We start from the raw sequence: 16,439 nt of genomic DNA, 5'->3' as shown, positions 1-16,439 counted from the left end.
TACATATCCAGAAATTGGGTTTTACTGAATACTCCAGAATATGTTTAAAAAAATTCAAAACTCACATTCAATAATTAATTATTTTCATTCATATACCAAAGCACAACAATACCCAGCAAACGCAAATATAATTTAATAGCCATATTGTGCATTAAAAAAAAAATCGAGAAAGACAAATTTCAAGAGAGAAACCAAAAAATCAAATCAGAACCTAACGTAACCCAAATTACCCAAAACTCCCATTTGTTAGCTGCAAAGACACCGTTCCAAAGCATTCGTTGTGCTATCAGTCAATAAACAAAGCAATGGCACCAATATTCTGCAAATACTTATCATTGCCAAATGGTATCGATTGGATGATTTCTTAGATAAGAAACAATCGATTGTTTGGATAATTACATCACATGATATTGGTAGTTATCAACTTATCATTTCTTCAAATGTCATCTATTTAAACAACAATTCAAATTATTATCAAAGTGATTTTTCCTGAGAACCTGTAAACAAATTTCAGAAGAATAATAAAGATCAAAATAAAGGAAAAAAAAAGCCAAAAAGGAATCTTGATGGTGGTCTAGACTCTCGGATGGTTTCCAACATCTTTGGAATGGAATTTTCTGAGACTCCTTTTCTCTCTTTCGTTAAAACTTCCTCTCTTTTTTCTCAAAGAAATTTATAAAAAAAAAAAAAAAAAAAAAAAAAAAAAAAAAAAAAAAAAACCTTTACCGGTGGTAGTTCCGACAATCTCTGTGTGCCCTGTGGTTTCGATGGTCTGAGTATGGCAAGGGAACGGGCAGTGGCAGGAAAACTGACTGGCCTTAGATAATTCTCTCTTGGTGTGGCTTACAAACTTTGTCTCTCCCTCTCTACCTCTGTATCTCAAGTTTTTTGTATTTTAACCAGTTAGTTTTTTTTTTTTATATTGAGAAACTATTAAGCAGTGTTTTAAGATTGTCGAAACAGTATGATTTTTTGCTTTTTAATTGTAAACATAGCTGAAATTTAGAAGGCACTTTGCCTACATGTCAAAATAACCTTAATTGTAGGAGAAAACTTCTACTTTTATATATAGTTTTAGATTTTAGATACCCGTGTAATATTTTCATAAATTTACTTCGAACAAACTATTTTAATGTACTTATAGCATGCCAAATCTGGTGAAATCACGTTATATAACATGTAAATATACGATAAGCCACATACCACAAGCATGATGTGTAAAACCCAACTTCCATTGTTTAAAAAACAAAATTATAATAAGTGATTAAAATAATTTAAAACAAATAGTAAAACTTATCTTAAATTTTTAGGGACTTCGGTTGAACTTATCTTGATGTCGCTAAAGCCTGAAGAAAACACACATAATGCTCTCTTTGATAGAACAGAAACTATACTGTTAGTTTCTAGTAGTAAACCTCGAATCCACAAAGTGATAGATCTTGAATCCACCAGAAATTTGAAATAATAGTCTGACTACCTCTGGAGGCTATATAGCATATAATTATTGAAAGAACAAAACTATAGGACAACTAGAAAAAACATTGAAAACCTCAATTTGACTAAACAACATTAAAGGCACCTAAAATTAAGGAAATAATAACTCTAATCCTAAAAATCTGAAAATTACATAACATTACTGGAAATAACAAATTACATTTTGGAGATTATGTCCCACTTCACATCTTTAAGCTTCAATTCATCTAATTGTGGTAAGACTTCATCTTTTGTAACCACTTCTTCCAAAATTGGCTCTATATTGTTGATTCCTAATTTATATCTTCTTTTGAAGGTTGAATGTAGGAATTGTCAAAGTACGTATTTTTTGGCATCTGATCTTGTTTTGTATTGGACAGTATTACATCATATCCCATGGGGAAAAAAATTCAATTGCAAGCACCATGAACTAATTTTGTCTTTACCTCGTCGAATTCCATGAAATTTTGTTCATTCCCACCTATATAAGGCATACCATCTATGTGACACTCCAAACCTATACCAAGGATTTAGATGCACAACCCATCTTATAAATAATCAACAATAATATAATGAAATAAAGCGTAATTAAATATCCACAAATAAGAATCAAACCATCAAATCTTTCTTATAAAATCCATCAAACTAAAACTTTAACAATAAAGTCTCCAAATACAATCCCAAATAGTTTCAAGAAAATGAAACTCACTATCATAAGAAAACATAATAAGATAATCCATTAATTAATATAGTTTCAAAAAAAATCTTCAATCTATGGCTCCAATGATCTACCGTCAAAAGATATTCCACTGCTCTAATCTAAAAGGGCGGAGAAAGAGGGGTGAGCAAGAAGCTCAATAAGAGATTACATAACATGAGGGTGTCTTTCAAAACAAAACAATAGCATCATTGACAAAATATAATCTTTACAAAACATTTACAAATAGTTTTAACTGTAATATAATATATTCTATAAAACTGTCAGAAAGAAAACATTTAACTATAACACTGTAATCAATAAATAAAATAGTAACCATTTTAATTAGCCAAAATACACTAAATATGTAGAAACAATATATTATAGTAATAAACAATTTTTCCACTTATAAAAGTCAATAACAATGAAATAATAGTTTGATATAGAAAACATTAAACATTAGCTAGACAAAGACATAAATTGCTAAACACTCAATGGGTGATTCCCATGGGAAACAATAATACTAACCTCAAAGAGGCAACATTAGCTCTAAAGAGCAAACGACAATACTACACCACATCAAAATAACACTACATCAGCCAAAGGCCAACACTTAACCCTGTGTTGGCAAATGTTGTAGGCTGTCTAGCTGACCACTTGAAAACATTCTTCCTTTATTACAATATTGTCAATACTAATCATATATCATATAATAGATACTTTCTCAAAAATATAGTTTTGAGTCATTCTTAAAATATACAGTTTCAAAGTAACGTACAAGAAATAAAATTTAGATATGTATAAAGCATTAACAATGGTATAAGTTTTTAAAACCTCACTTTTTTGCAAATATGTATATATATAATTATACACGTTTTAAGAGACGTCATGTTCTGAGGTCCACTTAACTCTAGTTGCTAAACCAAGCTTCACTTCAATTGTCCGAAACAATGTCAACTAAAACCTAATTAAGAATCAAATAACTCAATAAGGGCAGGTTTCGAATAACCAAAAAGTCCTCTTATAAAACTTTTCCTTAGCCACTGTGAAGATTTCGCAATATTAAATCTAATATAGCTTTCTAATATACATCACGTCTATACTATATTTTATATAATTGTAGTGTTATCCCTAATACTACAATTTGCTATACCTATATAGGCTTAACTTATAAAGAGTGGTGATACTACTCCACATATATATTAGGATCTTTTTCAAAATCAATGAACTAATATACGTTTATACCATCTATGGATGTCTATATAGGCTTAACTTATAAAGAATGGTGATACTACTCCACATATATATTAGGATCTCTTTCAAAATCAATAAACTAATGTACGTTTATATAGATACTTCCATGATAGCCTATTTTTCCTTGAATATATCAATATAATTTCTAAAACTTGTATGCGACGTGAGATGATGAATCCTAAGTCAAAGATGCATTTAATGATTCCAATAAAGCATGTATAGTTAAATGTTTACCTCAGTACGATATGAACTTGCTGGCTGCTCTAGTAGTACCATGTTATTCTATTCTTTTCAATGTAGAGAAACCATAATTCTTTGCTCCTAAACCTTTACACACTAAGCATTGACTTCTTCTCTTCTTTTTTTTGGGAATCTTGTAGTCTCTCTCTACCTTTCACATGGCTAACTTAAAAAGACCCAATGTGTGTGTATATAAATTAACGCTCCAATTTAGTCTAGGAAGACCAGTCCCACTTCAATTAGTACTCTTAAATAAATCCAGCTTTACACATTAAGTATGTTTCCTATTTGGGCCGGAATTTAAGATCCACTAAAACTTATCTCTTTAGCCTCCAAGAAGCCCATAAAACTTAAATATGTTTCTTATGACTTTAATTCCTAACTAAACTCAAATTAAGGTTGTTTAGATAGGCTAGAACTCTAAAGGATTTCAATAACACATAAACTCCTAATCCAAATAAGTTTTAATCTCTTATCTTTTTCCTTAATTGATAAGGAGACTAAAAGTTTAATATGAATAATCCACAAAATAACTCTCCATGCTACATCTTCTTCTATTTATTTACTTTGTAGTGATCATAATATAAAATAATATCACCTTCAAAATAAATTAAATAATTTACCAATTCACTCTAGAAGCAATTAAATTAAATTTAAGTAAGGTGTGTGTTACAATCTAAGCTTATACAACACGAGTTTTACCACTCTCTCCTCTAGAATATCCATGAAGTCAAAGAAATCCTTGAGATCAAGTATCCTCGAGATCATTCCATTCTATTTTCTTATGAATTTCAAACGAAGACGAAGTGAAAGGGAATGGAATGGGCTGAAGGAAATACTCATTCTTTTCTATTCTCTTAAAAACTCAAATTTTCATTCCCCTCAAAATTGGGAGAAATTGGAGGGAATAGAATTAAATTTAATGAATTTTTTACTAAAACTCCCAAAATATCCCTATATAGTTAGCCCTTTATTTGAAAATAGGTTCTAATAATAATACTGTCATAAAATAATTCCATTCTTCTCTCTCTATATTACTTCCAAACAAAGTTACCTTACATTCCTTTCACTTCCTTTATTTTAAAACATCCAAACATAGTTACTTAATTTCATTACATTTTTTTTTTCCTTTCTTTAATAGTTATTTCATTCCATTCTCTTATAAACTTTCAAACGAGTTAATAGAAAATAATGAGTTGAAAGGCTAAATGAAAGAGTTCTATTAGAAGTGCCACAGAAACACCTCATGCTCTCACACATGAGGTTTTTGCTTTGACATATATATTGATTATAAGCCTATAATATAATTTTTTTGAGGATAGAAAGAAAACAGCCCCTTGGGGCGAACACAGTTTTAAAGACTCAACTTTTTCAATATAGTATATATAATTTTTGTTGGACTTTTGCAGGTTGTGTCCGTTGGAAGGGGACGTTTGAGTGCACAGTTCCGGCTTTTTTTCCGAATGATCGTGGGTCTATCTTCGTTGGCATTCCTTTCTGTTTTCCTTCCTTCAATACCAGTTCCCCATTTGACACTTTGGGACATAATAGTCTGCATTCTAGCACTCACACCAACAGGATGGGGATTGATCCTGGTCAGTAACCATCTTATTATCTTTCTTTTTTTTTTTAGAAGAAATAATCTTATTATTTTAGACTCTTTTTTCAACAAAAAGCTTTTCTAATGGTGAAAACATTTTCAAGTAAAAATAAAAAAATTTGGTGTTCTGGTTACATTTAGGCCTGTACACGGTGCGGTGCGGCCGGTTATGGGGGGAGATTTTGCACCGCACCTATTGGGTGCGGTTTCCCCTTATACTTGGCCGCACCTCACAAGTGAAGGGTAGGAACTGGTCTTCACTAGGTTCGGTTGACCATAGCGGTGCGGTGCAGTTAATTCGGTGCAAAAAATAAAACAAACAAATAATTAAAATAAAAAACCAAATGACATTTAGAATCATCAAGCAACCCACATAGAAATATCAAACAACCTAAATATTCAAAAAAAAACCAGGCAAACATTTTCAAAATATTTCTCTAATACCCATACTAAATTTTCAAACAAATTATCCATCTTTCTAGAAAGCATTGAAAGGAGAAACAAGTATATATTGAGCATTTATAAATTCACAAACCAGGAAGAAAGCATAGCAAGGAGAAGAATAGTAATTAGGTATTAAGCATCAAAACATTCTCTTGAAATATCTAGATAATAATTGTGACAAAGAGTAGATAGGAGAGGCAAAACCATGGAGAACGGTGGCATTGAGTGGCAGACGACGGTGGTGGCAATGGCAGCGGCTGAGGGGGGAGAGAAAGAGAGAGAGAGAGAGAGGAGGGACGAGAGATTAAGAGAGAGAAATTAAAAGAGATTCAGATATTTAAATTAGGTTTTAACTAAAATGACATCGTTCTAACTTTTAATAATAAAAAAAATTCTTATACTAAAACGATGCCGTTTTGAATCTAATATTAAAATTATTACTAGATCCAAAACAACGGCATTTTATAGAGCAGATTTTAAAAAAATAAATAAACAAGTGGAACAATGTCGATTTGTATCATTTAACTTAACCCTATTTTTCTTCTTTTTCTTCCTTCTCCTTTCTCACTTACATGCCTCTAAGTGTCGCTTTCACCATTTCATGCATGTCCTCTCTAATGCACTGTACTCTTGCTCTCTCTAGAAATTTCTTGTATTTTAAAATTGAAACATGATTATATATCTGTATATATATATATATACACATATATATAGACACATGGCGGTCGGTTTGGTTACTTGTCAAAATGCAAAACCCATAACCGCTTGCCGCACTGGCCGTCTTTAGTACTCATAAATTGTCTCCGACCACCTACCATACACCTCCGGTGAAGCTCAAATGGGTGCCATTCAGATCGGTGCAAACCGGTTTAGTCAGTTGCGGGCGGAATCTGAACAGGCCTAGACTTACATTCCTAAAAATGACTTCTTTTTTCTTTTCTCTTTTTAAATTAGGGGCTTAAATATGATTAAGATTTGGGTAATTTGGTTAAATATTTTTTGTTTTGGGTATATAAGTAGAGATAATATTTTTATAATGTAAAGCCATATTGTATGATGGTTTTAAATCATCTATAAGACACGTGTATACGCACATGCTCAAACCATGTCTTAATGTCGCACTATTGATGAGTGGAACACAGTGAGAGAGTTGGGCATAATTTTTATTTCATGATATGCAATATGTGAACACAATACAAATTAGTTGATTTTCATGGTCCTGTTATTATTTTGCATTTATTTTTGGTTCCATGATTTTTTTTTTTTTTTTTTAAACTAATCTTAGCTTGAGAATGCTACAAATGTGCAGTAAAACTACTAAACTAATTTTTAAAGCTACTACACTTTACTACACTTTAGCAACAATTTTTTTTTCTTTTTTATTTTTAAATTAGGGGCTTAAATATGATTAAGATTTGGGTAATTTGGTTAAATATTTTTTGTTTTGGGTATATAAGTAGAGAGAATATTTGTGTAATATAAAGCCATATTCTACTGTAGTTTTAAATCATCTATAAGATACATATATGCGCACTTGCCCACACTATGTTTTAATGTTGCACTATTGATGAGTGGAAAACAGTGAAAGAGTTAGGCATATTTTTATTTCATGGCATGTAATATGTGACAACAACACAAATTAGTTGATTTTCATAATCCAGTTATTCTTTTGCATTTATTTTTGGAGTCATGATTTTAAAAAAAAATTAATCTTACCTTGAGAAGGCGACAAATGTGCAATAAAGCTACTAAACCACTTTTTAATATCTCAAAATATATATGTTTCTCTACAATTTTGTTTACTTTTTCTTTATAATATATGTACAATGTTCTTCAAAACTGTCTTACGAAAAATATCACAAAATTATTTGTGCATCTCATGGACAATTTACTAGTTAAAAAATAGAGAGAGAGAGAGAGAGTTAGATATATGTGGATAATGTGGCTGCTGATGTGGCTCAACAAAAAGCAACAATAAGCTACATTTCAATTTTTAGATATATATAGATGGGTGGGAATTAAAAGGAATTTGGCTTGATTCAAGGTAGTCACCCTCCAAAGAATTATTAAGAAAGAAAATCATAGAGAAAGAAAATGAGCTAAGCAACAATTTGGTTTATTCTTTATACAATTCCTAATTGAGAATTATAATTATGCATTTATAAGAGACTAACTCTAATATCTTTGGTCCACATGGCTCAAGATAATTGGCTAATTAATTCAACTATGCTCTAAGAATTAAGCCATGTGTTAAATGTATCTCATGTGCTCAAATCCTAATTAACTCATCCTAATCTCAACTAACTTACCACATTTAAGGGATTTCAACAATCATTAGGAGATTAAAAGAATTATATCTAGAGGCATATAGCATAATTTGAGGTTCCTAAAGTTTTAAAACACCTTGCCCACAAGGTGTTGTGGAATGACACCTTCATGAGGGACCGACCACTAAACCATACTCCAAAGCATCTTTACTATTGAACACACCAACTATTCCAAAACAATTAATTACAGCCCAAAACAGAGGTGCATAACCAGAAAAGCAAGCAGACTTAACACTAGCACTCATTGGAAATCCACATTGAGTTTCAGTGTTGTCCTCCAATTCAAACAATTTGTAGCAACATCCAATGAGAACAATAGTGTTAACTTCTTTGTCTTCCAAAATGGTCTTTGTTTGTTCTTCGCTCTCCAATGGTTCAAGAATTTGGTTTCTATTGAATCAAGAAGCTGAAACTCTTCTTCAGTTACAGTATCAAGGATCTTCAAAAAAATTTCTCTTTAAAAGATTTGGAAAAGGTCATGACCTTCTGTAAAACTTGGCTTACCATTTGCCACAATTCTTTCCAAATTTTTGGTTAGTTATAATCATTCATATTAGATGCAGGATGTGAAAGCGTCAAGAATTAGAATACATCTATTTCTAGAAAACAAAAAACAAAACACGTTTGCTTCTGAAAATAATCTTGAATCTAGAAGAAAAAAGGGTCTAGAATCCACAAGAAAATAGAGAGACAAAAATGTCTGAATTTTATTGATTGAATAATTGTTAAAAAACGTTTACAGACTTAAATGGCCTATTTAAGGACTCCGTAAAACTTGACAGATAAGAAAATATTTTCTAAAATAACTCCTAGTTAATATTTAACCATAACTAGAACCAAATTTGACCTAAAAAGCATCTAAAAACAAGGAAATAAATGTCCTAAACTTAAAATAACAAAAATTACATAAAAATACCAAAAATAACAAATTACATAAATTAATTTGAAGATTCTGTCCTATGTCAGACCCCTCCACTTGAAACAAACTCGCCCTTAAGTTGATGGTTGAAATCTAAAATCTTTCATGCCAAGAGAACAAAAACTTTAAATACTTCATCTTCTTTGTATTCTTAGTTTCTTACCAAACTTGAAAGTCATCAATTGGGCAACTTGAACTTCTTGTCCTTTGATCTTCATGCAATTGAAAATATTCACCAAATAAGAGTCAATGATCAAATCAAATCTTTCAACCCAATAAAATCAATAAATTATGTTTCGGTGTCTCCCACATAAATAATAGGAGCTTGAACGTTGCAATCATCTAACTTGACTTCATCGAGATCATCGACAACTTCCTCTATAATTTCTTTTTTAAAGATCTCTACTATCTCGGTCTCAAGATCTTTCTCTATGCTAGAGTCTTCATTAATCTCTTCCACAATCTTGATTTTAGGTTCTTCTATAATAAGATCTTCATGAACTTCCTCATAAACTCCTAAATTTTCTTCAAGAAAAATGTGTTGTTCAACATACAATTCTTCACTTAATGGTGGAATATATTTTTCTTCAAAACAATTCTAGTATGAACTTCTTAAGCCAATAATAATCTTGTTTTATATACGGCAAAAGTTCATCACAATTCAAAGGATAAAATTTGACAGCAAGCATCTTTTTCATCCTTGGCCATGAATGAATTTTGTCTTTACCTTGTCAGATTCTATCAATCTATATTCGTTTCCACCATCGTAAGCCATACTCTCTAAGTTTATACAAAGTAAGTTTAACTTTTCTCTCATCACAAATATTCTCATAGTCAAATAATCTTCTAGATCAAGTAATCAATCAAGAAAACCTTCATTATAAAAATAACCATTAAATCTTGCAATTCTTCTATAAGGTTTATATGAAATTTGCTTACCAATAGATTGCCCGTGAGTTGTCTCCGTGACATCTATCCCTATTGTCTCCATGCTCCAACGACGGCATCATAGCAAAGATATTTGTGAGTGCTATCTATATATCATGTAATACTTGCTAAGTTTTCGTCACCGAAATTGCTACCATCTCATACATTAGCCACCAAAGTAGGATAAGTTAAGGCTCTAAAACCAACTAATGCAGGAATGTGGAAGCGTCTAAAAGTAGAACATGTCTACTTCTAGAAAACAAGAAACAAAACACATTTGCTTCTGAAAATAACCTTGAATCAACGAGGAGAAAGTGTCTAGAATTCACCAGAAAATAGAGTGACAAAAATTTCTGAATTTTATTGATTGAATAATTGTTAAAAGAACGTTTACAGATTTAGAGGGCCTATTTAAGGGCTCCGTAAAACTTGACAGACAAGAAGATATATTCTGAAATAACTCCTAATTAACACCTAACCATAACAAGAACCAAATTTGACCTAAAAAAAATTAAAAGCACTTAAAAACAAGGTACTAAATGCCCTAAACCTAAAATAATGAAAATTACATAAAAATACCAAAAATAACAAATGATATAAATTAATTTGAAGATTCTGTCCTACATCAGTATCAAAATCATCGGCTCTAATACCATTTATTAGAAACCTGATGGTTCCTAATGGAAATGAATGGGAATTATATGAAAGTGGGTGGGAATTAAAAAGAATTTGACTTGATTCAAGATAGTCACTTTTTAAAGAAGTACGCACTATGAAAGAAAATACCTAGGTATATATTTAGACCCTAATTAACCAATTTCATGTCTAAATCACTATAACACTCGATCTGTTACTGAAGAGAAAACTAGTTTCCCTAGCGAAGAACCTATCCGCGACATCACCACCAAATCTCTACTAATGAATAGTTGCAGTATAAGTTTCCTAAAGACCTTCCAAGCCTAAAGTTCCCTTAGTACTTTAGTCCTCTAAGCTCCTGTTAGTAACTAACTTCTCGAAGTCCTTGCTTCACCTAGTATTGGAGTCCACACCTTGAATGGCAATAGTAAGCGACAACATTTTCACAACAAATTTTATGTAGTAGGTTGTTACAGGTTGTTATTGATAAGGCAAAAAAGTAATTTCAGTCGTAGGTTCAAATTAAAACCAATAACAACTTACCACCTATAATTTGTTATAAAAATGTTGTGAAAATGTTTTGGACATAGCACTTCTCTTTTCCAAATAGTTTCCAACACTCATCAACTCTCTAACACCCAGATAAGGTATAGGTAGTGATGGTTAAAATCTCCTCTCTTGAGTATGGAAATGGTGAAAGGGAAGGAAAAGCGAGATAATGTTTAAGGTTTGTCTCTCTCAATGGAAATGGTTTCTCTCTCTCTACGAGGCAATTTGAAAGTTGTCTCTATCTCTAGGATTTTTTTATGTAGGCACAAGAGATTTATATAATGGGACTTAGTTGGCCAAGGGATAAGACTAATCCTATTCTTAACGTGGCGTTTGGTACAGGGAAATCCACATTACTCCTAGCATCCAAATTATTGGAAATGTGATGCCTTGCAATCTGGATGCCTAGGAATGTAACTATTCCTATGTTTGGTTTAATTGAGAATCTAATAAGATTCCTAGGAATATGAAATTATAATGTTTGGTTTATTTTTAGGAATTTTAAATGAATTATTTATTTTTCTCATTTTATCCTTAGATTTGTTAATCCAATATCAAGTTTTTTTTTTTTTTTAATCTTCCTTTAAATAAATTATAACAAACAAAATATAAACTATAAATTATGACAAGTTCATTAAAACTATAGTCTAACATTTCAAAATGACAAGTATAATACAAAAATAACTATTTAAATTCTTATTCTTTATTCTTAATAATAATTTTTAAATTCTTATTCTTTATTCTATTGTTATTAATCTTAGATTAGCTATTGCCCGTAATTTTAATGTCCCTATGAAGAACTTGTTAATACTTTCTGAATAAGGGAAAGAAGAAAAAGCAACAATGGCTTCAATTTTGGCGATGTCAAAAGAACAAGCTGTAAGATTGAGAGAACTTCCAATCAATTTTATGAAAGTTCTACTAGTCTAGTACAATGTTTGTTTGTATAACAAACATCAAAAGCACAAGATAGGAGCCATAACTTGAGCAGCTCCAAGTTAGGGATTTGACCCAAGTTTAGTGGATCACTGGTACTGTGTAGTAAATCTGTAAACAATGGCCTCAAGTTGAATCCCACACTGATTGGATGTTACTGATTAATGTTAGTTGGGGTCAGAAGAAACAGCAGTCTTTACTCTTTAGAAGACTTAAAGAAGAGAAAGTACAATTAAATTGTACTGTATCATATGAATCTAGAAACAAAGCCATTAATCTAAAAACAAAAAACCAAATGAAGCCACCAATCCAGATCTATATTTCTAGCAACTAAACAAAATCAAGATCTAAGATACAAATAGATACATTAACAAATTTCTATGAAAATAGATCCATTAATAATTTGTTGAGCAACACACACAATAGTAAAAGTGAATACCTGACAATAATGGAGGGTCCTCTTCAAACCCTTTTTTTTTTCACATGTGAAACCTAAAATGAATATATCAACAAAGTTGTATATCCTGTTTATGTTGTTTTGGTGGGAAAAGATAAAGACGAGGAAAAATATATTGATGATTTGTTTTATATTTTATCTCCATTGCTTAAATGATAAGGAAAAAATGGTTAAAATTATCAATTTATAAAAAATACAATTTTCTTTAAGCTTGGGAATGTGGATACCCACCCGTTTTAAAAGAAATCCACATTCCTACAAAATGAGGTTTGAGGGGGAATTCAGAATCCTCTGGCATCTAATTCCCTAGTGTGATTTATAACCAAACATGAAAATCTTTAAACATTCATGGGAATCTTAAAACATTATCCCAAATCAAACGCCACATAAATGTGTCTCATCTACTTTAATACTAACTAACTCATCCTAGTATCAACTAGTACTAATTACATTGAAGGGAATCAACAATTATCAGGAGATTACAAGAATTACATCTCTGGGCAAAAAACATAATTTGGAGTTCTTAACAGAGAGATGGAGAGAAAAAGGAGTGTAACGGTGGTGTCTTACGATTGGCAATGAGATTGAGCAACAGTGGCGAGGTGTGGTGTGTTGGGGAGGGGGGGGGGGAGTGAATTTGGGTCTTCTGTGAGGCGTAAATTCTTTTATTTAAAGTTGATTTTCTTGGTTTAACCAAAATAGTTTTCAGTTTAAACCAACATTTTCAATTGGGCCAAACTCCTGGAAATAATAATAAACCTTTTTGGTAAAATGTTTGATGTCAAAGCCAAGAGTAGTGCAATAATATTGACTGGTCATCTCTTTTGGAAAGGGATTAGAATTTAAATTCTCCATTGCCCCCTTGTTGTAACAATTATTTTAAAATTAAAAGGTTTTAGGCCAAAACAAATACTGTTTCAGTCCTTCCATGTGTTCTTTTATTTACTCTAGTTTTGGTCTATAATTTCTCTATTTGCCAAGGCCTCTTCGGGCTTCAACTGTTGTTATTGATTTTTATCAAAGCAAAATTTGTTTTGTTTTTTCTTTCTGCTTTCCTCCTTATTGTATTCTTGTTTGTCATTTGTTGATGTTTTAATTTGTTTGATTTATTAGATTGCACAAGCTAGTAAGCCACTGATTGAACAAGCTGGATGTTGGGGATCAGTGAGGGCACTTGCTCGTGGCTATGAAATAATCATTGGCTTGCTTTTGTTCACCCCAGTTGCATTCTTTGCCGGGTTACCATTTGTTTCAGAATTCCAAACGCGAATGCTCTTCAACCAAGCATACAGCAGAGGTTTACAGATTTCCCGTATTCTTGGTAGACACAGGAATAATCGCTCCACTGATAAAAAGTAAATGCGTTCCCTGCAAAAGTTTCAACTTCAATATCTCCTCAGTCTCAGTGTTTACAGTTTAATATCATCTGGAGAAACAATTTCGTTGATGCGCTCTTATACATGTCTCTTTTTATTATAAGACACAGGATATCAATATGTAAATTGTGCCAGCTACTTGGTTATGTTTATCTGGCCTTCCTATCAGTTTAAAGTTGACAATATAAGCCGTTTGCATGTCTATTTCATTTCGGTTTGAAAATTGCTTATTGTACGGTGTTTATAAAAAAATATTGTTTTTTGTGACTTCTATATTAAAGTAGTTGAAGGCCCATGCATCGCATGGTTTGATTAAAAACTCGTGCAATATATAATTTATTTGAGAAACAATAGCCTATTGAATTATTATTCTATAAGAAGAAAAAAAATTAAAAGATTAATATATAATTTCAGAATGCTCTTCTGAGGTACCAATTGTCATATAATAATGACAATGTTTGCATCTGAATTGTGTATCTAATGAATTTGCAATATAATGTATCTCGTTTATGGCTTCGATTTTTCAACTCAAGACATGTTTTTGAAATGATAAAAACGCCACAAATCTTTTTGGAAGCTATGCTAATATATTATGCCAACCTTTTTAGTGATATTTTGTTTGCAGGTTCATAAAATAGTGCATTTGATTAGTAGGAATATTTGTAAGCTGATTTAGATTTGTGTGTGTGTGTGTGTATATACTTTAAAACACAATATTTAACTAAAAGCAGTAAGTTTGTATCAAGATAAAATTACTACAATATATTTATATAAAAACACCAAATTCACATGTTATAAGCTAAACAAATCTATAATGGCACCTTTGACTAAGCATTACACCGTATATTTCACATACATCAAATTGCCTTTCTGACTACCAAGCAAAACCCCAAAAAAAAAAAGGGATTTGATTTTTTGTTAGGTTTGGTTTTGCTAGTGAGATGTTTATGTGAGGACCTATGAGGAACTGAAGGTGAGGACTTGAAGGTGTTGTGAATTTGGTCTTCTAAGGAAACCGAGTCCCAGTGACTTAAGTTTCACGCAGATTTCACTGTCTCATTTAGCTTGGCATAAAATGAATTAAAGGATTCATCATCTCTCATACGTAATTCTTCAAACTGGGTAATGACCATTTGGAGTTTGGCATTCTTAACTCCCTTAGTACCCTTATGTAGTTTGGAGAATCTCTGAAGCTTCCTTGGCGGTGTCCACATGAGAAATCCTATATAATTCATCAGGGGATTACTACAAAATATTGCATTTAAAGGTTTGTTGTTAGCATTAAAAATATCTTTGGTAGACTTATCCCTCCGGCCTTGGGCTTATTGAGAGCTACCTAACCCTCCTCAACAGAAGTCCACACACTATCATCTATGAAATAAAGAAAGGCACGTGTCTTTCCAAAAAAGACATAGTTGTTCCTATCAAAGAGAGGGGTAATGGCAAGAGATTGTCCACATTCCATGACATATCAGGTCAAGGAAACAACAACTAAGTAAGGGTTTAGCTTACCTCCAGTACTTTTTTAACTAGAGGGGTCCTTTTCTTTTAAATACACAATAGCAAGTAATAGTGGGTTTTAATCTTCATCTTTTAATTTAGTTAATGGGTGATGTAGCAACTTCTCATTAAAATAAAAAGAGATTCCAGTTAAAAAAGTACTGGAGATAAGCCAAACTCAAGGTAAAAAAAAATCAAAATGGACAAGGTTCACACTTGTAAACTTAATCACTAGCAAAGTGTACTCACTTTGATGCCAATTGTGAAATGGTAATTACACCCTAGCGTATATTTAGAATCCCCATAACCATAGTTTTACGGCTTAATCACTTTTAAACCTAGACTACCAATTAGTCCAATGGAAGTGATTAACCAAATCGCATATTGCAAACATAAACAAATATGAACTAAAGCAAATAAATAGCAATATGAAAATGCAGAAAATAAATCAAACCAAAAGTATTGAAAAAATGTCCGTGAGTATCTTATTTTGAAATTGTTGAAAGGGCGAATAATCAATATCTAATACAATTTATAAAAGCAGGAGTCTTTTCCTACAATTAAGGTCGTGCTGCCACATAGAAAGAATACCCCCTTATAATTCTAGCACGTATACAGTTTACAACGGTTGAAAACCGATCATTACACCGGTTTGAAAATTCTTTAAACGTTTAACATACAAACAGTTTAAATTTTATCCATTTGCAAAAGCCTAATCCTAAAATTAACCGCTTAACATATAGAGAGTCCCGTCAAAGAAAAAGAGAAGGATAGAGACAAAGACCAGCCAATGCCACCCTCCGTCTATACAATCAGACCACTATAACCACAAGCACACAAAGATACAAATTATAGTCCATACGACACACACATAGACAGAGATAGAGGAAGAGAAATCTAAGGGCCATCAACACCGTCACTTGATCACCCACCGTCAGGTTATATATCAGTCACCCACACCGATAACGTTTTTTTCCCTTCCATTTTTTAAATTTTAGGTATGAAAATTAAATTATCTTTGGATATTTTGGTTGAATTAGTTTTGATTTTTTCATTTGGTAAGATTTGGTTTTGTTTTGGGTTTCTTAATATTATTTACAACAC

At 31.7% G+C, this 16,439-nt stretch overlaps 1 protein-coding gene across 1 annotated transcript in view; it reads left to right on the top strand.

Moving 5' to 3' along the window:
• LOC126714793 (callose synthase 3-like) overlaps positions 1-14,108 on the top strand; it is an 87,781-nt gene extending 73,673 nt beyond the window's left edge. Inside the window, exons 43-44 of the mRNA XM_050415106.1 lie at positions 5,074-5,259; positions 13,573-14,108. Coding sequence (XP_050271063.1) covers positions 5,074-5,259; positions 13,573-13,818 — 432 coding nt within the window. The 3' untranslated portion in view covers positions 13,819-14,108. The remainder of the gene's footprint in view (positions 1-5,073; positions 5,260-13,572) is intronic.
• Positions 14,109-16,439: the final 2,331 nt, after the last annotated feature.

This window comes from Quercus robur, chromosome 2 (assembly GCF_932294415.1).
Source record: "Quercus robur chromosome 2, dhQueRobu3.1, whole genome shotgun sequence".
Classification (NCBI taxonomy): Eukaryota; Viridiplantae; Streptophyta; class Magnoliopsida; order Fagales; family Fagaceae; genus Quercus; species Quercus robur.
The sequence above is the reverse complement of the archived record's forward strand: the minus strand, read 5'-3'. Positions and strand labels throughout refer to the sequence as shown.